This window comes from Stegostoma tigrinum, chromosome 18 (genome assembly GCF_030684315.1).
Source record: "Stegostoma tigrinum isolate sSteTig4 chromosome 18, sSteTig4.hap1, whole genome shotgun sequence".
NCBI lineage: Eukaryota > Metazoa > Chordata > Chondrichthyes > Orectolobiformes > Stegostomatidae > Stegostoma > Stegostoma tigrinum.
Window position 1 is genome coordinate 22,760,746 of NC_081371.1, and position 27,167 is coordinate 22,787,912.

At 40.4% G+C, this 27,167-nt stretch overlaps 1 protein-coding gene across 16 annotated transcripts in view; it reads left to right on the top strand.

The window, feature by feature from the left end:
- LOC125460699 (voltage-dependent L-type calcium channel subunit alpha-1C-like) overlaps nucleotides 1-27,167 on the top strand; it is an 814,036-nt gene that overhangs the window by 419,626 nt on the left and 367,243 nt on the right. For all 16 annotated transcript variants that reach the window (XM_048548420.2, XM_048548421.2, XM_048548422.2 and 13 more), the window contains one exon: nucleotides 8,840-9,012. In XM_048548420.2, coding sequence (XP_048404377.1) covers nucleotides 8,840-9,012 — 173 coding nt within the window. The remainder of the gene's footprint in view (nucleotides 1-8,839; nucleotides 9,013-27,167) is intronic.

The window sequence follows — 27,167 nt, forward strand, 5'->3', positions numbered from 1 at the left end:
TCTTTAGCAACTTTTTTTCCTCCTATGCTTAACATTACTTCCTTTCAATATGGATTACTCCTCAGGTTCCTGTGCCTCAATAGCATTAGCACGTCACTGTTGAGAATGTCATTCCCAGACTTTAAGATGTAATCTATTGAACTTGCATAGGCCCCACCTGTCCCAGCACTTGCCCCAGTGTTTCAGAAATCCCACAGCCTCCCCCCATACCAGTTTGTCAGCCGTGTATTCAATTGATCAATCCTTCTGCTCACCAGCAAATGACAGTGAAAGTAATCCTGAGGCTTCTGCTTTTGAGGTTTAACTTTTTAATTTCCTTCCTAACTCAGGACCTATTCCTCCTCTTCCCAATGTTGTTTATACCAATATGGACCACAACTCCTGCAGCTCCCCTGTGACATCTTTGAACGTGGCATTTGGGAGGCAAAACACCATCCTGTTTGATTCCTGACTGCTGTATCCCCTGTAACCTTTGCACTACATTCTTCTCCTTGTCATCCTAGAGAGCTGAGTCACCTGCGTTGCCATGGGTTTGGCTCTGGCTGCTCTTCTCTGAGGAACTATCATTATCATTTTTAAAATGGAAGACTGATTAGCAATTACGATAGAAGCAGGGGACTCCTGCAGCACCTACCTGTTTCCATTAGGCTGCCTAGTAGTCACCCATTCCCCCTCAGCCTAAGTTTCTAAGCAGTGTGACCACCTCCCTCTTCAAGCTGTCTACATAGTCTTGTGACTTGCAGATGCACAGCAATTACTCTAGTTACTGCTCAAGATCTGAAACAGGAGTTCAACATTGTGTATTTGATGATACTTCCTGCAGATGTGTTTGTCCGTGACGTGTATGATATTCATATCTTCTCTCATACCACAGGATAAACACTCTGTTTCGTTCTTTTGACTTGCCAGTCCATAAATCTAGAAAAATTTATTTGTTACCCTTAGAATAAGTACAGCCTGAGTCTGAAAATTTAACCTGCTATTTCTCAGAGGAAATGTTCAGATATTTAAAACACAAACTAAGTACTGAACTTTCACTTTAAAAATGCTAGAGTTTCACTTTTCATTTAAAACTACTCACCAATCAGTTGCTTTTTCCTGCATTCATGATGTCATGCCACTGTTGACTCAGTACAGGTAGGCCTTTCAATCTATGCCCTCTTGTTGTCTGGTTCACCTCTTGCTCTGGAGACTTTATTTCTTGGAGTGAATTTTCATTAATGCACCTCTTTTCCCCTTTTCCTCAATTTTCTACATTGACCAGAATTCCCAGCTAACCACTCAGTCTCAATACCATTCTAGTAAAATATCCCTCCCTATGACTGCAGCTTTTTCTAACAATGTTTTGAACAAGCCCTTGTGTGGAGACTTCTAATGAATCACTATGGCTACTTGCCACTCATGAGAAGATCCTGACCACCTTGAACATGTGGACTGGTATTTGAGGCTGCCTTTGGCCTAGTGTGCTGGGAACCCGAAAGTGAAGACTTGACTGAGGTCTCTTGACCACCAGGATGATCTTTCTGGCAAAACACAAAATACCATGTATGCTGGAAACCTGAAATGAACGCAGTGATGGTTGAAGGGCCTTATCAGGTCTGACAGCATCTATGGAGAGAGGAGGTTTTCAGTTTGTAATGACTCTTCATCAGAACTGAAGTAATTGCGTCCTGTTTTGTGTCTGCACTAAACACATGACAAGACCTCAGGAATAAAGACCTGGTACCTCAGTCAATGGGGTACAGAGTGCAAAATGACAGTGCAAGGCAGGAATGCTTTGAGCATCCAAGTAGGTAGACAGGTAGACTGAGTGAGCAATATGACAAGGAGCAAAGAGCCAAGAGATGCAGACTGGTCCAGTCTATGAGCTAGGTACATGTTCCTGCATGCACAGGGTTATAGGCAACCTTGAAATGCAGCATTAAAGTGCATAAGTGTCCTGTAAGTGAATTATAGATATGCCATGTCTGTTCTTAGAGGCTGACTCTTGTTAGAAGTGGGTTAAGTGTGGCCAATTCCCATGGACAGGTCCTGAGTTGTTTTTGACCACTTCCCAACATGGATGTTGTTTGTTGCAAGCAACAAGGTTAATCACCAAGATAATAAAATGTGAGGCTGGATGAACATAGCAGGCCAAGCAGCATCTCGGGAGCACAAAAGCTGACGTTTCGGGCCTAGACCCTTCTGATACAAGGTTAATCACCAAGGCGTTTTCCATTGGCTTTTGTTTCAAAAAGGTTTTAAAATTTAAATTTGTTTCTTTCTTTAATCTTCATTAAAATTTCCCATTGAGTGTTTTGAAATAGCAACTTGTATCAAGTTTTTTTAAAGTTTCAAATTCAGTTACAATTATGTCCAGGCTTGATGGTTTTAACATTGTCTCCAATATAAAACCATAAGTGATCGCAATCAGTACAAAGTTCTCCCAGTCTCAAACACATTGTCTCAGTAAAACTCCTGGGATCCTGTCTGTGGTGTCCAAACATATTTGTAAATTATGTCCTGTCCAATATGACTCATCTAGTCACACAGAAGGTGTGTCATAAGATTTAAAAGCAGTCAATGGAAAGAGTTAACACTGCTGATCTGAGAAGGGGCTGGGCCAAAAACATCAGGTGCCTTTATTTTGTTCTATGTTTTAGACTTTTCTCACTCACGTCTCCTGTTTACAACTTCTTTCTCCTGGAAACTAGAACAAATGCACATATGTTCAACTTGGATGTTAGCGCCACTTAGTATGTCTTGGACATGTTGAACCATTTTTTTCTCAACAAAAGCTTTTTTTAAACAGTAATTAGGAATTCACTTTTTAAACACATGATCATTACTATTTCCGAACATTTATCCAAACTTTATAACTTTTCTCTCATCAATTTTGCATCTTTGAGGTTTGCAAACAGTATCCTGTTTTAGCAAAATCCTGATTTTTGGTGAACCTTTTGTGGAATGTTGGCAAGGGTCCTATAAAATAGTTATGGGGGAGAGTTGGCTAGCATTAATTGCTGAAGGCCTCCATTATCTGTTTTCTACTGGTTTTCTACAATTATTGTATTCGAGAGAAAACAGTCTCTTCCTAGGATTCCTGTAAGACCATGGATTATTAGCTTAAAGCTGCCTCTTCAGTGACCTACCAAGTGTCCTGTCTAAGCCTCATGGCTTCCAATGCTGCCTCTAGGTTCTTTAGATGCTGCTTATCTGGGTTGGAAACTCTATATATACAGGCGAGGCGGTGGGAAGCAGAACTAACTCTATTTGCCAGGACCTTCTCCATCCTGTTTACTTCAGCAATCTCAGGCATTTTACCCTAACCGATTTACAGTGGAAACAGCAAATTTAGATTTATGCTGGTTTCTTAGATGAACTAGACTTCCTGCTAGACAAAGGGCCCTCAACAACAGCTACAATAGCATTTGTTGAACGTTGCTACAATTATCACAGAGCTGTCCAATTGCTGTGTTAGCATAATGGACTAACTAATTTCAGTCCACTGTTTTACTGTTAGACAAACCCAATGTACAACAGACTGATGAATGGAACCCTTTCAAAAAGATGCTCTTGAAGCTTGGGGAGTCACCATATTCATGTCACTTGTGACATCTCCCTCCATTGACCAAGTCTTTTGGTAGCAGCCATGAAGCCTGTCTTCAAATAAACTGAGACTTTCAATGAACATAAGAACATAAGAAATAGATGCAGGAGTAGGCCATCTAGGTCTGCTCTGCCATTCGGTAAGATCATGGCTGATCTTTTCGTGGATTCAGCTCCATTTTCCCATGCACTCGCCATAATCCTTAATTCCTTTATTGTTCAAAAAACTATCCATCTTTGTTTTAAAAACATTAAACGAGGTAGCCTTAAATGGGCAGGGAATTTCACACATTCATAACCCTTTAGGTGAAGGAGTTATCCTCAACTCAGTCCTAAAGCTGCTCCGCCTTATTATGAGACTATGCCGCCTCATTCTAGTCTCATCTGTCAGTGGAAACAACCACCCTGCTTCTGTCTTATTTAATCATTTCATAAAATTATATGTTTCTATAAGATCCCCCTCCACATTCTTCTAAAATTCCAGTGAGTATAGTCCCGACTTATTCAATCTCTCCTCATAAGACTATCCCCTCAACTCCAGAATCAACCTAGTGAACCGAATCTGCATCCGCTCCAGTGCCAGTACATCCTTTCTCGAATATGGAGAACAAAGCTGTACACAGTACTCCGACTGTGACCCCACCAGCACCCTTTGCAGCTATACCATAACCTCCCTGTTTTAAATTCCAAACCTCGAGCAATTAAAGACAAAATATTCCATTCACCTTCACCCAGGTTCTTCTGCACAGCAGCATGCTGCTACTTTTCACCATTTAAGTAATAGTCTATTTTGTTGTTATTCCTAACTAATTGGATGACCTAACATTTACCATCATTGTACTCCAACTGTCTGACCCTTGCCCACTCAATTAGCCTACCTATATCCCTCTGCAAACTTTTTGTATCCTCTCCACACTTTGCTCTGCCACACATCTTAGAGTCAAATGTGAAATTTGATGCACTACACCTGGCCCCTAACTTCAAATCATTTACATAAATTGTAAATAATTGCGGTCCCAACATTGATCCCTGAGACACACCACTAGTGATTGCCAATCAAAAGAACACCCACTTATCCCCAGTCTGCTTTCTGTTCCTTCACCAATCTTCTATCCATGCTAATACATTGTGAGTAATGTTGTGCATCTTTATCTATGTAGCAGTTTTTGTGTGGCACCTTCTCGAATGCTTTCCGGAAATCCAGATACAGCACATCCACTGGTTTGCCGTTGTCAACCACACTGAAAATGTCCTCAAAGAATTCCAGTAAACTAGTTAAACATGACCTGCCTTTCATGAACCCATGCTGTGTCTGCCTGATGGGACAATTTCTAACCAGATATCTTGCTATTTCTTCCTTGATGTTAGATTCAAGTATTTTCCCCACAATAGAAGTTAAGCTAATGGGCCTATAGTTATCCATACTTTGTCTACATCTTTTTACAAATAGTGGTGTCACGTTTTTCAATCTGTTGGAATTGTCAGAGTGCAGCAAGTTTTCTGAAGTTACCATGAGCGTATTCATTATTTCCCCTGCCATCTCTTCTGGTACCCTGGGATGCACTGTATCAGGGCCAGGAGATCTCTGTACCATTAGCCCTTTAGCTTGCCAACACTACCCCTTTAGTGATAATGATTATTTCTAGGTCCTCACCTGCCATTGCCCTTTTGTTATCGATTATTGGCGTGTTGTTTATTTCTTTCACTGTGAAGACCAACACACAATATCTGTTCATCACCTCAGCCATTCCCTCATTTCCCATTATTAAATCAACCCTCCTGCCCCTGCTGGGGGACTGTTTGATACTAACTAATATTTTATAGGAATCAACAACTTCTTCCCTCAGTGTCCTTCTTATGATTTTCTCTAAGGATGCCTTTTGCTATAATATCCAGTTTCAGTTCTCTTTTTACATTTAGGGAGCAGGCAGTTAGGAAAATCTGTTTAAAATGATCATTTCCCAACTCTGGGTCTGAGAATGTAAATCTCTCCTATTTCAGTATGAAGGGAAGTTTGTTGGAACTCATATCAGTTGTAATGTGCAGTTCTTTCCTCAATGCCTTACCCTCAGCTGGTGGCAGGGATCTGTGTGCAGTTGCGAACCTGTTGTACTGATTGTGAAGTCCTCTGTCTTACCTCATCACATGTAACTGCCTCATATCCCTCTTGTTCAGTTTTAATCGTGGTTTTTATAACTACACATAATGGTTTTGTTTCACTACAGTAGAGATGGGAGAGATTGTTTTAAACTACATTGTCCCAACAATTTCTGAAATCACCAGGGAAACCACTCTTGCACTTTCTTTTCCGGCATGTATCAATCGCTTATCCTATGAGCAGAGAATGCAGGTATCAGTGCTCTTTTTTGGCTAATTTCTGTCTCCAGTTTTTTTTTAAGTTTTGGCTATACAAGGACTATAAAAGTTCAGGTGAACTTTTTTGTTGCATTAATTCACTTAGGGCACCCCTTGCTTCTTCTATTTTTTCCCTGCATCTTGTATTCTCTGCTTGTAACACAGAGTCTTGTTCAATATTTTCCTATGTGTTTCTTTTTGTAGCATGCCTCATTATATGCATTCATCTCTCATCTTAACTAAGGATTGTTGCTTTCTCTTTGTAAATTTATAACTTATTCACTAGACTCCATGTATTTTCTATTCACCTGCAAAGTACACATTTAGGTGCTGTAGGCCAGTTTATTTCAAACTTTCTGTAATTATGTTGGCCTTGTTTAAAGTTGTGAAAGCAGATCCTGCACTCTTGCCTAAGTGTTAGGGAGGTCTTCCCTGAGTTGTCTTCCGCCTCTTCCTGTCCATTTTCCATTTGGTCAAGACCCCTACCAAATATTGCTACCTACATGGAGTGCATGAAAAGGACTGCCCTCTACCCCTGAGCACTTGTTGATATAACCTATTTTGAAGGGCTGGTAGCTTACATTGTGTCAATAAATTGTCTGAATCCTTTTGGCCAATGATCATGGAACATATATGTTAGATGACCATTTTTCCCTTGCTCACCTCCATTTGAACATTAGATTTCATCACTACAACACCAAAAATTCTCATTTTTTGAAACACTACATTCACAATGGAGTAGCATGGAGGTGGTTTAGTATCATAAATCACAGAAGCTATACTTGTCAGACAATGTGGAAATCGAGAAATAAGAGGTGTGTAAGAAGGTCATATTGACTGAACAAATCAAAGATGCAAGGATAACACCAATGGGGGAACATTTATAGGTCATAGTTACAGAATAAGGAGACAGCCATTTAAAATGAATGCAAACAGGGGTAATGAATATCTGGAAGACAAATTTGTAAAGTGCATCAGGGACTGTTAGAGCAGAATGTTGCAGAACTTGCAAGGGAACATGCAGTTTTAGATCTGGTAATGTATGATGAGGTAGGATTATTAAGATACCTTATGTTTAAGGTCCTCTGGGGACAGTGGTCATAACATGGTAGAATTTCAAATAGATTGGGGGAGGCCAACTTGGGTTTCAAACTAATGGCCTCAACCAAAATAGGAGCAATCAAAAGGGATGATAAGAGTTGTCTAAAGTGGGCATGAAAATTGACTAAGGGGAAAGTAAGTAGATGAACTATAGCAGACATTTTAGCAGATATTTCACAATGGTTGGCAAAACTTCATTTAAAAAGAAGGCCTCAATGATCTTTGGTTCAGAATGTGGCCAAGGAGAGATTCCAGTCAAAACTAAGGCAAACAAAGCTGTGAAAACAGTTGGTAAGCCAGAGAAATAGGAGTTTTTCTACTCTGCAGGTGACTAAGAAGCTGATTATGAAGGAGAAAATTGATTATGAAGGTAAATAGACAAGAAATATGATGGCAAAGAGCAAGGGCTGCTCTATATAAAAATAGATTATCTGATATAAATGTAAGACCAGCAGAGGAAGCAGCTAGGGAATTAACAATGGGGAATGGCAGATAAAAGATTCTTACACAACATAGCAGTGTATAGTATTGGGGGTAATGCATTAGCATGGATTGAAGATTGGTTAAAACACAGAAGGAAGAATGTCTGAATTAATAGGTCTTTTCCTGATCAGAAAGATATAATTGGTAGACTGCCACATGGATCAGTCTGAGGGCCTAAATTATTTGCTAGCTATATGGATGATTAGGAGGAGGGGTGGTAGGGTGAATTGTGTACAGATTTGCTGTTGATATAAAAATAAATGGGGGTGCATGTTTTGATAAAGACATGAGCAATCTTCAAGAGATATCGATAGGCTGAAATGGTGGGTAGAAGCTGTACAAATGGAATTTAATGTAGGAAAGTGTGAGATCATTCATTTTGGTAGGAAGAATCAAAGGCAGACTGTTATTTAGATAGAGACAGCCTTCAAAAAAATGTAGCACAGAGGAATCTAGGTATTTGTGTGCATGAGAAACAAAAAAGATAGCATGCAAATAAAACAAATAACTAAGGCAAATGGAATTTTGACCTTTATTGCTGCAGTGGTGATTACAAATGGGGAACTCTTGTTACAACTGTACAGGATGTTGGTGAGATCATATTTGGAATACTGTGAATAGATTTTGCCCTCATGTTTAAGCAAGCATATTCTAGCATTGAAATCGGTTCGAAGGAGATCCACTAGGCTGATTCCTGAGTCAAAGGGTTGACCTATCAAGGACAGCTAAACATATAAGGCCTTTATTATTTTCAGTTTCGAAGAATGGGGGCTGATCTAATCGGAATGTTCAAGATTCTCAGAGGCTTGACAGGTTAGATGTTGAGAAAATTGTTCCACTCAAGGGAGAATTTAATCTGCAGGACATAGTTACAGAGTAAGGGGACAATTCTTTCAAGCTGAGATGCAAAGAAAGTTCTTCTGATGGGGTATGAATGTCTGGAATTTTCTACCACAAAATGTAAACGCTAGGTGACTAAAACTTTTAAAGAGGACGTTGATTGATTGTTGAAATAACATGGAGTTCATAACTATGCTGAGCTGGCACGAAAGAGGAGTTATAGCCAGTGGCAGGTTAGCCAGGATCTTGTTGAATGGAAGGACAGGCTTGCTCCAATTTCGTATGTGCTTGTTTTCCAACATCAATAGATCTGTGTTGCTTGGAACAGAGTGTGGTTTGGGCTATAAAACAGCTGGGATTGATAAAGGGAAATTATGCAGATTGTGCATCAGCATAATTTGCTCTAATCAGATAAATTGCATGAATGGCTTCTGTCACCTAAATCATGTCTTCTATATTTTGTGGGAAATAGAGAGTTTTCCAAAGAGAGAGAGAAGGCCAAAGCTCGAGGGGATTTTCAAAAGTTAAGGGAGAAACAACAGTTAGAGGAAGATCTCAAAGGCTACCTGGACTGGATTACCCAAGCCGAAGACATAGATCCAGACAATGAAGATGAGGGAATGGATGAAGATAAACCCAGAAACTGTAAGTGATATCATTTCACTTCTAGATATATTAATATTAATATTAAAAATAGATTTTAATTTTTATTTGGGCAATGCATGGCACTGACATATTAGAAGTAATGTAACGCTTATTACTGTGTTTGGAAGTATGCAGGCCATCAACAATCATATGAACTGATTGCTTACATCACATACATGAATCAACAAATATTTTGACACTGTCTGATTTGATATGTCAACACCTAACTGACCATCATTTTGCAAAGTTATGTACTTGAGAGAGAACTCAGAATTTAAACAATATAGAAATGACTTTATTCAGCAATATCTGAGTTTCCACCGCTAATTTTCTCATGTTGCGCAGTTGTGTAACTTTAGGAAACCTCAAACTGGTCGCTATGCATGTCCATCCAGAGAGGAAGAAAATTGCAGCTTTTGTTAATGTCACTGGATTAATTTATTTCATTTGAGTTGTTTAATTCAAATGACATTAGCTGAGATTTGGGGCAAATTGCATTGGTACCAAGTTTCTGAATAGAAGGAAGAAAATAATTTATGAAGGTGGAGAATAAAGAGTCTTTAATTCCACCTTTTCCCGAAATGATCTACAGTACTTATCTTTATCTCATCATTTCTGGTAGTTTTGCGTTCTTTGCTTAAATAGATGATAAACTTAAAAGAAAACACAAAGGCAGCAACAAATATATCAAAATCTCCTCAAAATAGTTACGCCAATGTATGTGGAAGTACCTCTAAAGTCGTCTTTGCCTTTTCACACTTTCAAAGCATATTTGTAGTCACATATAGGATGTAAAGCAGCAATTACAGAATTACAGCAAATTATATCATCTATGGATGTGAGTATGCTCACTGAGCTGGAAGGTTAGTTTTAAGACGTTTCGTCACCATTCTAGCTAACATCAGTGAGCCTCCGACGAAGCGCTGGTGTTATGTCCCGCTATCTATCTATCTGTTTAGGTTTCCTTGGGTTGGTGATGTCCTTTCCTGCGTTGGTGATGTCATTTCCTGTTTTTTTTTCTCAGAGGATGGTAGATTGATTTGGAGCCAATGTGTTTGTTGATGGAGTTCCAGTTGGAATGCCCCCATGCTTCTAGGAATTCTCGTGCGTGTCTCTGTTTGGCTTGACCTAGGATGGATGTGTTGTCCCAATCAAAGTGGTGTCCTTCCTCATCTGTATGTAAGGATACGAGTGATCGTGGGTCATGTCGTTTTGTGGCTAGTTGATGTTCATGTATCCTGGTGGCTGGCTTTCTGCCTGTTTGTCCAATGTAGTGCATTCCTCCAGGTCACACTGGTCCACGCTTCCATCGCCCCAACACCTACCCACAGTCCTACGGCACTTTCCCCTGTAACTGGCGAAGGTGCAACACCTAACTATTTATCTCCTTTCTCCTCACGATCCAAGGGCCATAACATACCTTCCACGTGAAGCAACACTTCACCTGCACTTCCCAGAATTCAGTCTACTGCATTCGCTGCTCACAGTGTGGTCTTCTCTACAGTGGGGAAACGAAGCATAGACTTCACGATGGTTTTGCAGGACATCTACGTTCTGCTCGCAAAAAAAAACCCTGAACTACCTGTTATAACAAGGTGCAGAACTGGATGAATACAGCAGTGCAAGCAGCATCAGAGGAGCAGGAAGGCTTCAGAAATTTCCCATGTCCCAGCCCCCCCCATCCCACACACCAGGCCTTGTTGCCACATAGCCTGCCATACACACCACCCCCCCCCCCCCCCCCCCCTGTTGTTAGTGACTAACAGTTCCTGTTAATAACTACTCACCCTCCCAGCCTGATTGTTGGCAACTCCTTTGTCCAACTGTCTTTCTCTCTCTTTGGGCTGTATCCTATCATTTACTCCCTACTCCACCTACCTCCCTATTTTCTGTATATAAACAGACGTATTCCCAGCACCATCAGTTCTGGGGAAGGGTCACCGGACCTGAAACGTTAACTCTGTTTTCCCTCACAGATGCTGCCAGACTTGCTGAGCTTTTCCAGCAACTTTGTTTTTGTTCCTGATTTACAACATCCGCAGTTCTTTTGGTTTTCTCTGTCATCTATTTCTGGATCAGCCAGATGAATTCCAAAACTAAGATCAAACATCGATTAATGACATAGAGTTGTCTACTTACAATCTGGTGTGGTCTATTTGTACTTCAGCTCAAAATGCCATCAAATTGTTTCTGCTGTGTCCATCAGTGAGGGCTTTCTGGATGCTTATCATCGCAAAAGGCTGCAATGTCTTAGTTTTCTAATTAATATTCATAATTAGAGACCATCACCAGCTACTCAACAATTGGATACTTCCTTGATTGCTTAGATGTTGCTATGGTTTTTGCTGATTTTTCTGGAATGTCTTCTTTGAATTGAACTTTAAGTCATTGCAAACAGTCTCCAACTGGATCTGCTACTATCGGCACTGAGTCAGTAAAATTTGGATTAGCACAGCCTAGTCTTGAGACATGAATAGGCAACAGCCAAGCCAGAGGTAAAGGAACACAAACAGAATTGAAGAAGGGTCACTGGACCCAAAATGTTAACTCTGCATTAACTCCACAGATGCTGCCAGACTTGCTGTGTTTTTTTTTTTCTCGCAATTTCTGTTTGTTTCTGATTTTCGGCATCTCCAGTTATTTGGTTTTTCCGGGGAAAGGATGCTTTTTATGGCAGCTAAATGTAGGTTGAGAACTTCAATTATTCCTGCTGTAAAAGAATCAAGTGAGATGTTGAGGGAATAGTGTTCAATAAAGAGCTAAGCTTGACTGTACTGTTCAAAAGCATCCAGCCACCTTCAAGCAACACAAAAGAGACCAGACTGTAAGTTGACATGGGGCATCAACAGACTTGCCTGACCGTAACTTCTCTTTTATCTCCCCAGGATGTAGACACAAAAACAATACCATTACTTTTCCCGTACTCATTGCAGACTTTGTGAAGAGGTCTTCTGTTTCCCTGCTATTTCTGAAAGGATACAGCAACAGTGGCAAACCCAGAACTTTACCACAACATCTCCAAAATACTCAAGTGCTTTCAGATATTGCATTCGAGTTTTTTAAAATGATCTTACCTGCAAGTTGTCTTCATTGTCCTTTAAATAATATTAGCATCTACCATACAGCCCAGAGTGCTTGCTTGCTTGTAGACTGACTTGCAACTTCATTGCCTGGATCTATATAGTCAAAATTAGGCATCTTGACATTAGTGATGTGTAATCACGATAGTACAAGATTATTCTAGATTGTATTCCTGAGGTTTGCTTGTGGTCTGCATGAAACACGTAAATAAGCATACTGCTTTGTATTGCAATCTAAAATAGTACTTTAATTACTCACCCTCCCCAACACTCCTGTTTTTGGGGTTGTATTTCCCCACATGATATAACTATACTATTAGGTTTTAATAGCATGGCGGAACAGACAGACTCTTCTACAGACAAAAATGTAATTCCAGCATGGTTTATTGTCTCTCTGTTGCAAAGGTCGAGTGTTTTAAAGTGTGACCTGGAAACATTCTGATTTGGAGCAATGAGTAAACAATCAGAGTTTATGATCCATAGAGTCACTAAAGAAAAGGGAGATGGATGAACTTGGTCCTGCAAATACAGCTTGGAGAAGTAGGAGAGAGATTAAAACATAGGACTTCAAAGATACCACTCTCTCAATGCCTCAGACAAGCAAGTACAGAAGTGGAAAGACAGAGCCAACTAATTTCTGGCTGGGTGAAAGATACAGCAGGTAGAAATCAAAAGAAAAGCAGAGCGCATAATTTTTTGTCAATATAATGGCAAGGCTAATGCTCTCATAGTTATCTAAGCACAAATTCTGTGGAAATATTAAGTGACAGTAAATAACAGTGATATGTTGAAGTAATATATATGTTGCCCCAGCTGTCCGTTAGCTGTGCAAAATCTGAATCTTTTTGTCTGGTTTTCGATGGAAATGTGTGAAAGATTTTGTAGCTTTAATTGGACAGCAGATACAAATGAAATTCCTTTGTGTAGTTCTCAGCAGACATATGGCATCCTGTGCATGTTCTGCTTCACCTGTGTCACCAAAGTGGCTGTCTTCTCCAGGCAGCCTAAGATTTAGATGCTGGAGCCACAACAGTTGGCAGAATTTGGACAGAGTCCACCAGCTTGTGTTTCCGTCTGCTGAGGGCTCCTGGTAGTTCTTCCTTATCTTCCCTTGCCTCTGCAGTATGTCTCTTATGGCTGAATACAGAGGCTTGTTTTCTGCATGAGACACAGAACGGGTCTGGTCTCCAAGAGTACTCTGAGTATCAGAGACCTTGGTTGTTGCTTCCTTTTAAGGGCTGTGCTCAGAGTGTACTCACCAGATTGTGACCCTCAACTTGGTCGAAATAGACTCAACCAATATGCATGTCTCTGTGCTGCTGGAAAGGTGCAGGTGTGTAAAGGAAGTGACCCATTTAATGAAGAAATGTGGTATTAATTAAATTACCATACTGGAAGTAAAAATTAACACACATCATGCAGTATTTGAACCTTTGCTCTGAAGATAGGGCTGACAAGTGGCAAGTAACATTCGCGTCTCACACATGCCAGGCTATGACCATCACCAGTAAGAGACAATCTAACCACTGCCCTTGACATTCAATGATATTAACATCTCTGAACTACCCACAATCAACATCCTGGCAGTTATCCTTGATCAGAAGCTGAACTGGACTCACCATATAAACGCACACCAGAGGCTTAGGAATGCTGCGGTGAGTAACTCACCTCCTGATTCCTCAAAGCCTGTCCACCATCTACAAAGGCACAAGTTAGGAGTATGATAGAGTACGCCCCACTTACCTGGATGAGTGTAGCCCCAAAAACACTCAAGAAGCCTGACCCCCTCCAGGACAAAGCAGCCTGCTTGATTGGCACTACATCTGCAAGCGTCCACTCTCTTCTTCACCAATGCTCAACGGCTGTAGTGAGTACTATCTACAAGATGTACTGCAGAAATTCACCAAAGATCCTCAAAATCCCCTTCCAAACCCACAACCACTTCCAGCTAAAAGGACAAGGGCAGCAAATCTACGGGAACACCACCACCTTCAAGTTCCCCACCAAGACACTCCTCATCCTGACTTGGAAATATATCGCCATTCCTTCACTGTTACTGGGTCTAAATCCTGGAATTCCCTCACCTTTTAAATTTTTTTTTTGAGAAATTTTGTAGTTCAGGTTATGGATGAGGTTGTAGACATGCTCGCTGATCCGGGGGTTTGGTTGCAAACGTTTCATTACTCTGCTAGGTAACATTGTCAGTGCGCCTCCAGTAAAGCATCAGTGTGCTGTCCTGCTTGTTATTTATACGCCTCAGTTTGCTTAGGTGGTTGGTATGACCTCCGATTTTGTTTCTCTGTGGTTTGTACACTGGATCTAATTCAATGTGTTTGTTGCTGGCGTTCCAGTTGGAATACCAAGTCTCCAGGAATTTCCTGGTATGTTTCTGTTTGGCTTGTGCAATTATTGAAGTGTTGTCCCAGTCGAATTCCTGTCCCTCGTTGTCTGTGTGTAGTGAGACAAGCTGGAATTGGTCATATGTCTCATGGCTAATTAGTGTTCATCCATATATCAATTTCCTTCTGGTTGGCCTATGAAGTGTACATTAGCCCAGTTTTGCTGGTTTTGGGTATGGGATCCTGTATGATCGTCAGTAGCTGTCGTAGGGTGGTTGTCGATTTGTGGGCTACTCTGATATCTCGGGGTCTGTGTAGTCTTGTGGTCATCTCTGAAATGTCCTTGACGTATGGTAGAGTAATTAGTGAGTCTGGTCGTGTTATGTCTTCCAGTTGTGGTCTGTCTCAGACATAATGGCGGATTGTGCTTTTTAGGGCATCTGTTTCTTTCAAAGACTCCATATAAGTTTCCCCTGTTCTGCTGTGCAATGTTGCTGCAATGTGTTGTGGCTCGGTTAAGTAGTGTCCTGATACAGCTGTGTGTTGTGAGCATTGGGGTGGTTGCTGGTGTAATTAAGTATCTGGCCCATAGAACATGGAACAGTACAGCACAGTACAGGCCCTTCGGCCCACGATGTTGTGCTGAAGATTTACACGAAACCTAAGGTCTATCTAACCTCCACTGCTACCTTTTATACTGTTATCCATATGCCTATCTAATAGCCACTTAAATATCCCTAATGATACCGACTCCACTACCCTCTCCAGCAATGCATTCCATGCCCCTACCACTCTGAGTAAAGAACCTATCTCTGTTGCCACGATATCTACCTCCTTTCACTTTAAAACTATGTCTCCTCGTAAAAGCTACCTCCACCCTTTTTCCAAGCCCTAGCTCTCTCAACGTTTCCTTGTAACACCTTCCTTCCATTCCGGGCAACGTGCTGGTAAATCTCACTGCACCTTTTCCAACGCTTCCACATCTTTCCTGTAAGTATGTGTGGCCTTTCTATATATGCCAGTCTCGAGCTCCCCATTGTTTTTGCATTCTACCATTATATCCAGGAAGGGTAGTCAGTGGTTGTTCTCTTCTTTGTTCATGAATTTTATTCCGGTAAGGATGTGGTTTGTGTTGGTGGGTTTCTTCTAATTTTATGCACTTAATAATCACAAAGGTGTCATCTATATATCAGACACAGCATTTCAGTTGTATAACGGGAGCACTGTGCATTCAAACCTTTGCATTACTGTTTCTGCAATCAGTCCTGATATTGGGGATCCAGTTGGTGTTGCGTTGATTTGTTTGTATGTGCTATTGTCAAAGGTGAAGTGGGTTGTGAGGCACAGATCTATCAGTTTTATCATGGTACCCTTATTGATGTTGGTATGCTAGGTTGACTGCTTTACATGGTTCACCCAGCAGTGTGCAATTGTTTCTTTGGCTAGATCGCGGTTTATGGATGTAAATATTGCTGTTACATAGAAGGATATCATCATCTCATCCTCTTCTATCCCGGTGTTGATGTTAAGGAATTCTTGGGATGAGTGGATGGAGTGGGTAGTGTTCTCCAATAAGTATTTCAAATTCTGTTGTAGTTCTTTGGCAAGTCTATATGTTGGTGTACTTGGCAGTGAGACAATGGGTCTGTGGACGTTCCCGGATTTGCACACTTTGGGGTGTCCGTAGAATCAGGGTGCGTTGTATTCTTCTGGCTTCATTTTTTTGGTAATCTGTCTTGTTCATGTCTTCTGGCCTGGGTAATTTCTTCAGGGTTGTTGTAATCTGCTGCCCGGACTGCAGTGTCAGGTCTATTGCCATCTGTTGGTAGATGTCAGCATCTGCTAGTATTATTAGCTTTCTTGATGTATTGGGTTCTATTGAGGATTACTGTTATGCGTCCTTTGTCTGCTGCTAAGACTACAATATTCCTGCCTTTCTTGAGTCTTTCCAGGGCTTCACTCTCTTCTGTGTTGAATGTGTTCCACTTTCCTCCTTTGCTCAGTGTTGGAACTGTTGTCTGTTTGATGGTCTTTTGCACTTCTTCTGTGAGTCCATTGTTCTTTAGTGTTGATTCCTGCTCAACCAGGAAGTCAGTCCTTTTGGTGTCTCTGTAGTTAGAATTCAGTCCACGTACTAGGATGGTCTTCTCAGTGTCCATAAGTGGTCAGTTTGAGATGTTTTTAATCCATGAATCTGTGTCGTCCATGTCATTGTGGATGATTTCAGACTGTTTTTCTTGAAGGGCTGTTCTTGTTTCTGATCTTATGTTGTGTTCTGATGGCTTGTTTCAGTTACAGATGTCGGTTCCTGGTTGGTTGTGTTGGAGCACAGAGTTTTGTGGTACGCAATTTTCCCCTCGTATCTGTGGTGGCAGTTTTGGGCATTGTTGATCATAACCCTTATCATTCTGTGGCCATTCTGTTCAGCTGTCCTCCATGCCTGTGGATTGTTGACTGGTGGTTTATACCTTAAGCTTTATGGCAGTACCTGCTTTCTGAGGTATTCGTGCAGGAAATATAATTGTGCGTCACACTCGGTCAGATGGCATTTGTTTCCCATCTGCCGGCCAGCTTATGGGTGTTGTGCCCATACATGTTTAAAGGTTTTGAGAAGATAGGTGTCTCAGGCTGTGGATGAGGTTGTAGACCTGTTCACTGAGCTGGTAGGTCTGGTTGCAAATGTTTCATCACCAGCTAGGTAACATCGTCGGTGTGCCTCCGGTGAAGCATCGGTGCTTTGTCCCACTTGAACATTTGTGGAACCACCTCCTCCAGTAAGTTGTTTAATTGTCTACCACCATTCACGACTGAATGTGGAGGACTGCAGAGCTTATATCTGATCCATTGGTTGTGGGAACACTTGGCTGTTTATGCTGTTTGACGCGCAAGTAGTTCTGTTTGGCGGTTTCATCAAGGCTGACACTTCATCTTCAGGTATGTCTGATGCTTCTGGCATGCCTTCCTGCACTCCTCCATTGAATCAAGGTTGATCACCTGGCTTGATGGGAATGGTTGAATGGGGGATATGCTGGGCCACGAGATTACAGATTGTGCTGGAATTCTACTGCTACTTGATATAAGTAGTTGTTATAAGTAGTATATTAGTGTGGGCAGAGGACAGGCTAATTAATAAAAAGCAGGGATAAAGGAGGCCTTTTCAGGATACAAGCTTAACTAGCAGAGTGCCACCGAGAGAAGTATTGAAATCATAAATATTTACAATATATATTAATGACTTGGATGAGAAAAATGGATATACTATGGCCAAGTCCATGGTTGACATCAAAATAAGTAGGAAAACATGTAATGAGGATGACTGTGTGTCTACAGCAGATTGTTATGGACCAGACCAAACCCCCTTCAGATATATCAAGGAGATAGCCTAGACCCTAACTTTCTAATTAAAAGGCAAGTGTAAGGTGCTGTTTCCTAGATGTAATTCAACTGGTTACACTACTCAGCTTTAAGCAAAGCACACTTTATTCTTACATCAAGTTAAAATATTAACAAAAAGAGTGTAACTTTAAGTTTATTGGAAAACTTAATGGAATAACCGATAATTTAGCTACCAAACAGCAACAGTTCCAATATTGTAACATCCCATAAACACATCCTCGGTAAAGGCAAATTTGGTAAAACAGATTGTCTGTCTCATGTGCAGTTCTGCAGCAGAGAGAGAGAACAACAGATTTTTACTGTGTCCAGGAGATATGTATAGCATTCATGACCAATTTCAAATCACCAACAACTACTGAAAGCTAAACTAAAAGCCTGATTCTGTGAGAGCCTGACTCTACCCATTCATGCTGCTTCTATTGTTCCAACATTTTAAAAAATGCAAGGCTTCTCAAGCTGTCTGTTTTTCTTCAAATAGAGAGCTTGCCACCTCTGTCTTAAGACCTCTCTCTTCAAAAAAAAATGAAATAGACTTCTTAAAGCCATAGCACCATCACAAGATATACATAAGTTAAGTGAATGGGCAAAACCTTCTTAGATGGAATATAACATGGGGAAAATATAATGTTATGCACTTTGGCAGGAAGAATAGTAGAGCTGAATATTATTTAAATGAGAACAGAGTTTTATTCTCATTGTGGAAGAGTCTAGGACCAGAAGGTGTAATCTCAGAGCAAGGGGTCATGCATCTAAAATAAAGATGAGAAGGTATTGTTTTCTCTAAAATTAAGAATCTTTGGAATTATTTACTGCAGTGGGTTGTAGAGACTGTGATATTAAAGGTTGAGATAAACAGATTTTAATCAGTAAGAGAATCAGGGTGATGGGGAAAGCCAGAAAAATACACTAAAAGATTGTTAGATCAGTCACAATCTTACTAAATGCAAAAGAGACTCAAAGGCCAAATAGCTTTTTTTTTCTCCTATGTTGGCTGTCCTTGCTTTTCTAGGGTGAGACGTTGCAGATTTGTTATATGCTGGTGAAGGAACTATGGTGAGCTACTGCAGTACATCTTGTAGGTGCAACACAGTGTATCAGTGATGTAGTCATTGAAAATTTAAGTTGGTGGGTGGGGTGCCAATAAATAGACTGCCTTGTCCTTGAGTACTGTTGGTGCTTCAAAAGCAAGTGGAAGTTATTCTATTATGTTTCTGACTTGTGCCTTGTAGGTGATGGAAATACTTTGGAGAGATATGGGATGAGCTACTTGCTTCATAATCCCTACCCCCGACCTGATCTTGTATTAATAATGTTTATGTGATAGGTCCAGTTTAATTCCTGGTCAATGATAAATTATCACAGTGGGGATTCAACGATCTTAATATCAATCAGAAATGGTTGGATTCTCTCTTTTTGAGATGTTCATCGTCTGGCACTTTTCTGGCACGAATATTACTTGTTACCTATCAAATCAAGGCTGGATGTAATCCAGGCCTTGCTGTGTATTGTATGGGAATACTTTAGTACCTGTGGAGTTACAAATGGTCTTGAACATTGCGCATTTACCAGCGAACATCTTCACTTCTGACCTTCTGATGGAAAGAAGGTGAGTGATGGAACAGCTGAAGATAGTTGGGTTTTAGGCAGTACCCTGAAGGACTCCTATAGTGACAGTTCCGGACCAAGACACAGGATCTTCAACAACCACAACCATTTTACTTTGTACAGGTATGACTCCAACCAGGGGAGAGTTCTTCCCCTGATTCCCATTTACATTAGTTTTGCTAGAGCTCCTTGAAGCCATACTCAGTTAAATACTGTATTGTTGTCAACAGGCTTGAATCTCAGTCTATCGCTAGAGTTTAGCTCTTTTGTCTCTGTTTGGACCAAAGCTGTAATGAGTTTGGGGGGGCAAAGTGGCCCTGGCAGAACCCAGCTGAGCTTCAATGAATATGTTATTATTGATCACAGCACAGTCAATAACCCCTTTTGTCAACTTTGCTAATGATTGATGGAGCAGTAATTGATTTGGTTGGATTTGTACTTTGTTCTTTTTGTGGACGGCACATGCCTGAGCATGTCTTTCAGGCTGCATAGTGATAGTATGTTACCACTGCCTTCTGTGTTTATATTAGCCTTCAGTATGTGTTGTCTTGTCTTGTCAAAGCATGTATTAATAGTTGTGAAAGCTTCTGCTTGCTTATGCCAATGACATGGTGTGTGAGGTTAACAATATATGGAAATCTCAGTCATCTTTTGAAATTTGCCTTTCATTCGGTTTTGTCTATATGCATTTGTGCACCTTTCTTAATACTTGTCTTGCTGCTAGTGTTGTGGCATCTGTCACCCCTGTTTTGTTTCAGTATCTATCTTGGCATTGGAACCCGATTTCCTGCATATGCATGGCCAATTCCAGATGGAACCACTTAATTTACAGATAGTCGGAAAAGGTAGAAAACTTCTGGGTAGGCACGACGACAAACCATACCTATTTGAGATCTTGTTGGTTCAGTATGCTTTGACCATAGAAATAGGATTGACTGTACCTAATACATGAATTGTTATTGGCCTGACCCTTTGGCTTCATACTTGTCAGTCCTCAAGTAATGCACCAATAATATGGCCCTTTTATTCCCTGCCCAAAAGATCTCTCCTAAAGTCTTCAATTGTTGTAAAAATAATCTCCAATTGAATGAGCCTTTCTGGTATTTCTTCTTTAGAAAAATCACACTTTGTGATTTGACATCTTGTGTCATCTTGTGACGAATTGGTTAGTTGATTCTTAGGATTATTGTCTTTATGACAAAAGTTGGTAGGAATCTGTTAACACTGAAGTGCATTTTTACCTTAAGCTGGCCTTCAAGAACCTTCCAGGACTCGTCTGAAACTTTCTGATCATCCATTGGAAGACTGATTGCATTAATTCTGCAAAGCTCCTCCTTGGTATTAAGAAGCAAGACTTTTTAGAGCTATATTTCTATTTTCTTGCAATCATGTATTGTTTGAACCATAAAATAGAGTAGTTTTAATTTAGTAAATGAGTCATTGAATGTCCATTTCCATAATGAAGTTTCTACTATCCATGAGACTGCCTTAAAAATCTTACACTGTACCATTTTACTCCGTGTGACCTTGACTTTCAGTCAGTGTAACTTGAAACTGCTTGAGCCTTAAGAACAGATGTAGCAGCTTTGTTATCAAAGACTGTTACTTGTATCTGAATTGTCAGGAGCAGAGCATCCCAGCTTTATGCATTGCATTGCAATGACTTTATGCCCTAGCCCAAGTGTACTTCAGCCTTTGTTCTAAATGATTTAAGGCAACCTTAGAATTTCTCTTTTTCTCCTTGTAAAAAATTATATTCCAACAAAAGGAAAATTGTTTTCTTGGTGAATAATGCCATGTGTACTGATATGTACCATTGTCAGTGCTCACATAAACTGATATTATTAAAGGGTGAGAGCTTTCACTTTGTCTGAATTTTCTTCCGTCCAATTAATCTTCAATTAATTTTCCAAATGTCTGGCATCAGAATATTGCTACAATGGTGTGAGTTTGCTTCCAATAGAGTGTTTTGTTTGAAGTGGCAATGCGTATGTTATCGCTGGTAACAAAGGAAATTGGACATGGATATTATGGTTTTGAAGATTCTAACAAACATTTATTACCACCAACTATTCTGCACTAACATTACATTCCTCAGGCATGTAAGTATCTGGACCAAAATTATACTACTTGGTTACAACAAAGCAGCATGTCTCCAGTAGAATGTCATTCTTCAAATGATCCGAAGTAAGATGGAGTATGAGACCTTTATACCTTCAGGTCGCATACTATGACACAGTGATGCTATCTGTTAATGGCATATTGCTATTATGACCATGAGACATAATGCAAAAATGATGGTCCTTAGTGTCTCATGGATGCCATTTTCTTTTTTTGAGTAGCTAGATCTGTTTGAAATCTGATCCATTTAGCATGGTGATAATGTCACATAACCACAGTGGTGGATATTGTTAAGGTGAAGATGGGACTGTCTCCACACGTACTGTGCAGTGGCCACTCCTTCCAGTATTGTCATGGACATAGGCATGTGTAAAGATTGGTGATCACAAGATTAAGTAGATTTTTCTGTCTTATTGGTTCCCTGACCACCTGTCACAGGCCCCAGTCTAGTAGCTATATACTTTAGAACTTAACGAGCTCGGTCAACAGTAGTGCAATTGAGCCACTTTTGGTCACGGATATTGAAGTTGCCCAGCCATAGTACAGTCTGTGCCCTTGTCACCCTAAGTGGTTCTTCAAATTGAAGTTCTATATGGAGAAGAACTGATTTATCAGCTGAAGGCAGGCAATAGGTGATAATCAGAAAGAAGTTTCATTTCACATGTTTGACCTGATACTAGGAGACTTCATGTGGCCTGGAGTCAATGTTGAGAACTTCCAAGGCAATTCCTCCCCATTGAACCATTGAGGCTAGTTGCACATAAAGGGACATTTGGGAAATGGGAGGCTTTTAAAGATGACATACTGAGAGTTCAGAGACAGGATGTTCCTTTTAATGTGAAGGACAAGACTAGTAGGTGTAGGGAATGCTGGATAACTGGAGAAATTGAGGTTCAGGTCAATAAAAGGAGGCATATATCATATATAAAGAGTTGGGGTTGAGTAAGTCTTTAGAGGAGTATAAGGACAGTAGTATACTTAAGAGGACAAATTCGTACATGAGATAGCTTTGGTAAATAGAATTAAGGAGAATCTAAAGAGATTCTATAAGTACGTTAAGGCAAAAGAGTAACTAGGGATCAATGTGGCTGTCTATTTGTGGAACCACGAGAGGCGGGTGAGATATTCCGTGTCAGTATTCATTTTAGAGAAGAACGTGGAACTTGGGGAAATAATTGATGTTTTCAAAAGTGTTGATATTACAGAAGAGGAGTTATTGAGGTCTTAAAACATATAAAGGTATATAAATCACCAGAACCTGATCAGGTGTTTCCCAGAACTTTGTGGGAAGCTAGTGAAGAGGTTGCTGGGCCCTTTGCTGAGATACTTGTGTCATTGACAGCCGCAGGTGAGGTGCTGGATGACTGGTGACTAGCTAATGTGGTGTCATTATTTAAGAAAAACTGAAAGGAAAGGCCAGGGAACTATTAACTGGTGAGCCTTAAGTTTGTGGTGAGTATTGTATAGAGTCATACAGCGTGGAAACAGCTTCCAGTCCAACTCAGCCGTGCCTACCAGATATCCTATTAAAATCTAGTCCCATTTGCTAACACTTGGCCCATATCCCTTGAAACTATACCACTCATACCCATTCCGATACCTATTAGATGCTGTAATATTACCAGTTTCCACTGCTTTCTCTGGCAGCTCATTCCATATAGACGCCATCCTCTGCATGAAAAAGTTGCCCCTTAGGCCCCTTTCATATCATTCCCCTCTCTCCTTAAATGTATGCCCCTCTAGTTTTGAACTCCCTCACCTCAGGGAAAAGACCTTGTCTATTTATCTATCCATGCCCCTCATGGTTTTATAAATCCCTATAAGGTCACCCCTCAGCCTCCAACACTCCAGGAAGAATAACTCCAGCCTATTCAGTGTTTCTCTGTAGCTTAAAACTTCCAACCCTGGCAACGTCCTCTTAAATGTTTTCTAAACCCTTTCTAGTTTCACAATATTCTCCCTATAGGAGGGAGACCAGAATTGCATGCAATGCTGCAAAAATGGCCGAAGCAATATCCTGTACAGCCACAACATGACCTCCCAACTACTATATTCAACGCTTTGATGGGTGGAATGATGAGTGGAGGCTGCAGAATAATTCACGTTAAAATGCCCTGGAAGATGAAGGCAAGTTTTTTTTTAAGCAAACTGGTGGCAGGCAGTCAGGCTCCTTTTTCAATCACTGTGGGAGTTGTTGGATGAATCATAATCTGGAGACAGTTCTCTAACTGCTGGTCAGCTATCCCTATTATGGGGGCCTGACCTTGGATTATGTAGTAGCCACAGTGGATTGTCTCCTCCATGGGAGCCAGCTGAAATGATGCAAGGATTTTTCTGGCTACCATGCTATGCAGTGCCATGCCTTCCTGATACACAGGAAAAATACTGGCCAGTTGGGAAGTTGCCCTTGAGTGTTTCTCAATGATGACAATGTTGATTATAAATGGGAAAGTATTGGGCTCCTCTCGTGATTTTTCCCTGTCATTCAACCAGCCACTGGTAGTGAGGCCATGGAGGCATTTGAAAGCTAGATTGAGAGCTTTAAAGTTAAAACATTTTGTCCTATATTGAGCCAGTGGAGGTAAGCAAGTGTATAGTGATGGTAAAATGACACTTCATCATGTCTAGAATATAAGTATATACGAGTTTTGGATGAATGATGAAGTGTGTCCTTGAAAATTCAAAAATTGTTAACTGGAATTGGTTAGTGGATGTGAGTTTGCTCGCTGAGCTGGAAGGTTTTCAGACGTTTCGTCACCATTCTAGGCAACATCCTCAGTGAGCCTCCGATGAAGCGCTGGTGTTATGTCCCGCTTTCTATTTATCTATTTAGGTTTCCTTGGGTTGGTGATGTCATTTCCTGTTCTTTTTCTCAGAGGATGGTAGATTGGCTCCAAATCAATGTGTTTGTTGATGGAGTTCTGGTTGGAATGCCATGCTTCTAGGAATTCCCGTGCGTGTCTCTGTTTGGCTTGTCCTAGGATGGATGTGTTATCCCAATCAAAGTGGTGTCCTTCCTCATCTGTATATAAGGATACTAGTGATAGTGGGTCATGCCGTTTTGTGGCTAGTTGATGCTCATGTATCCTGATGGCTAGCTTTCTGCCTGTTTGTCCAATGTAGTGTTTGTCACAGTTCTTGCAAGGTATTTTGTAGATGACGTTCGTTCTGCCTGTTGTCTGTATAGGGTCTTTTAAATTCATTAGCTGCTGTTTTAGGGTGTTGGTGGGTTGGTGGGCTACCCTGATGCCAAGAGGTCCGAGTAGTCTGGCAGTCATTTCAGAAATGTCTTTGTAGGGGAGAGTGGTTATGGTTTCTGGGCCTGTTTTGTCTGTTTGTTTGGGTTTGTTGCTGAGAAATCGGCGGACTGTGTTCATTGGGTACCCGTTCTTTTTGAATACGCTGTATAGGTGATTTTCTTCTGCTCTTAGTTCCTCTGTGCTGCAGTGTGTGGTGGCTCGTTGGAATAAAATTCTAATGCAGCTTCGTTTGTGGGTGTTGGGATGGTTGCTCCTGTAGTTCAGTATTTGGTCCATATGTGTTGTTTGCCTGTAGACGCTGGTTTGAAGTTCCCCATTGACTGTTCGCTCTACTGTGATATCTAGGAATGGCAGTTTTCCTCCTATTGTGAATGTTATTTGTGAAAGCCAAACAGAGACACGCACGGGAATTCCTAGAAACATGACATTCCAACTGGAACTCCAACAAACACATTGATTTGGAGCCAATCTACCATCCTCTGAGAAAAAGAACAGGAAATGACATCACCAATGCAGGAAATGACATCACCAACCCAAGGAAACCTAAATAGATAAATAGAAAGTGGGACATAACACCAGCACTTCATCAGAGGCTCACTGAGGATGTTGCCTAGAATGGTGACAAAACATCTAAAACTAACCTTCCAGCTCAGCGAGCAAACTCACATCGAGAAAGTCAACCTGAGCTACAAATCTTCTCAAAACTCACTGGAATTGGTTAGGTTAGAACCAATTAATGCTTAAAATGTTCTGATCCTGAAAACATTCCCAGAACAATATTGGTACAACTGTGGCAGGAGGAATGCACTTATGATTAAAGATCAGGACTCTGCTTGTCACACCATTATTGTAAATGTTCAGTTACCAAAATATCGAATTGCCTTTCATACTACTATGTAGAATAAATGAAATGCCTTTACTTCAATTAATTCAATTCAATTAATTAATATTTAATTAACTCAAAATAATCTGCTTATTATGAACAAAGTTTGTTCTTAAGGAAAACGACCAGCATTGGTTAAAAACTAAACAATGACCTGGAATTAAAACTATAGCCCCTTAATCTCTTAATAGAAGGACAAGCTGCTTCACACTCAGTTTGGGAGAGAAAAGAATCAAAGACTAGTGTTTTAAACTTAAAATAAGAACAGATATGAGGGCATAAAATCAGAGCTAGCGAAAATGAGCTTGAAAATTAAGTTGGTTCATAGATATCCAGTGGCAGGCATATGCAGAAAAGATACAACCCAGTGAGAATAAGAGTCCCAGGGAAGGACACATCATCTATGGATAACTAAGCAAGTTAAATATTGAATCAAGTTGAAAGCAAAGGTATATGAATCTGCAACAATGAATGGGGAAATCAGAAGTTTGAATGGAATATTTTAAAAAAGCAGTGAATTACAAAATGATGAATAAAGAAGGGGAAAATAAAATACAAAGAAAAGATGGCTCATAGCACAGAAAATGGACAGTAAGAGTTTCAAATGAATTTAAAGAGAAAGAGTAAGTAAAGTGTTTGTTTTATAGAAAGTGAGTCTGAGGAAGTAACTGTGTAAAATAAGGCAAGGGCAGATTAATTAAAAGAAATTTTGCATTTGTCTTCACTACATAAGAGACAAATAACATCGCAAAAATTGGTGTGAGTCAGGAGATTAAAGGCAGGGAGACCTTGAAACAAATACATTCACCAGGCAAAGGGCACAGAAGTGATTATTAGGTCTAAAAGCTGAGGAGTCCCCAAATTCTGACGGCTTATATCTAAAGATTTTAAGAGTGACATCTGAAATAGGAGGGGCATTAGATTGAATTTTCCAAAATTGCCTAGGTTTTGGAAATATCAAATCACATTGGCAAATAGGAAATTTTAGTCCTCTACTCAAGAAGGTGGGTGACAGAAGTCAGGAAATTACTGGCTATGATCTTTAATATTATTCATTCAGTAAAAGCTGGAATCTTCTATTAAGAGGTTTTAACAGGGCCCTTAGAAAATTACAAAGCAACGGACAAAGCTTTTGTTGTTTTGTGAAAGTGAAATCATGTTTGACTAATTTACTGAAGACTTTTGGGAAAGCAACAAATAACATGGATAAAGAGGAACCTGTGAAAGTGATTATGCTTAGACTTTAAGAAGGCATTTGACATGGTTACATATCAAGGGTTACTGTGAAAAATAGGAGCCCATAATAGAAGGATTAACACAACAGTGTGGCAGGAGCATGATTTAACGATCCGTAAACAGAGAGCAAGAAAATGGCCCATTTCAAGTTGCCAGTGCATCATTGGTGGACTACTGTAGGGGTCAAAGCCAGGGTCTTGACTAATTACAATTTATATTAATGATTTGGAAAGAC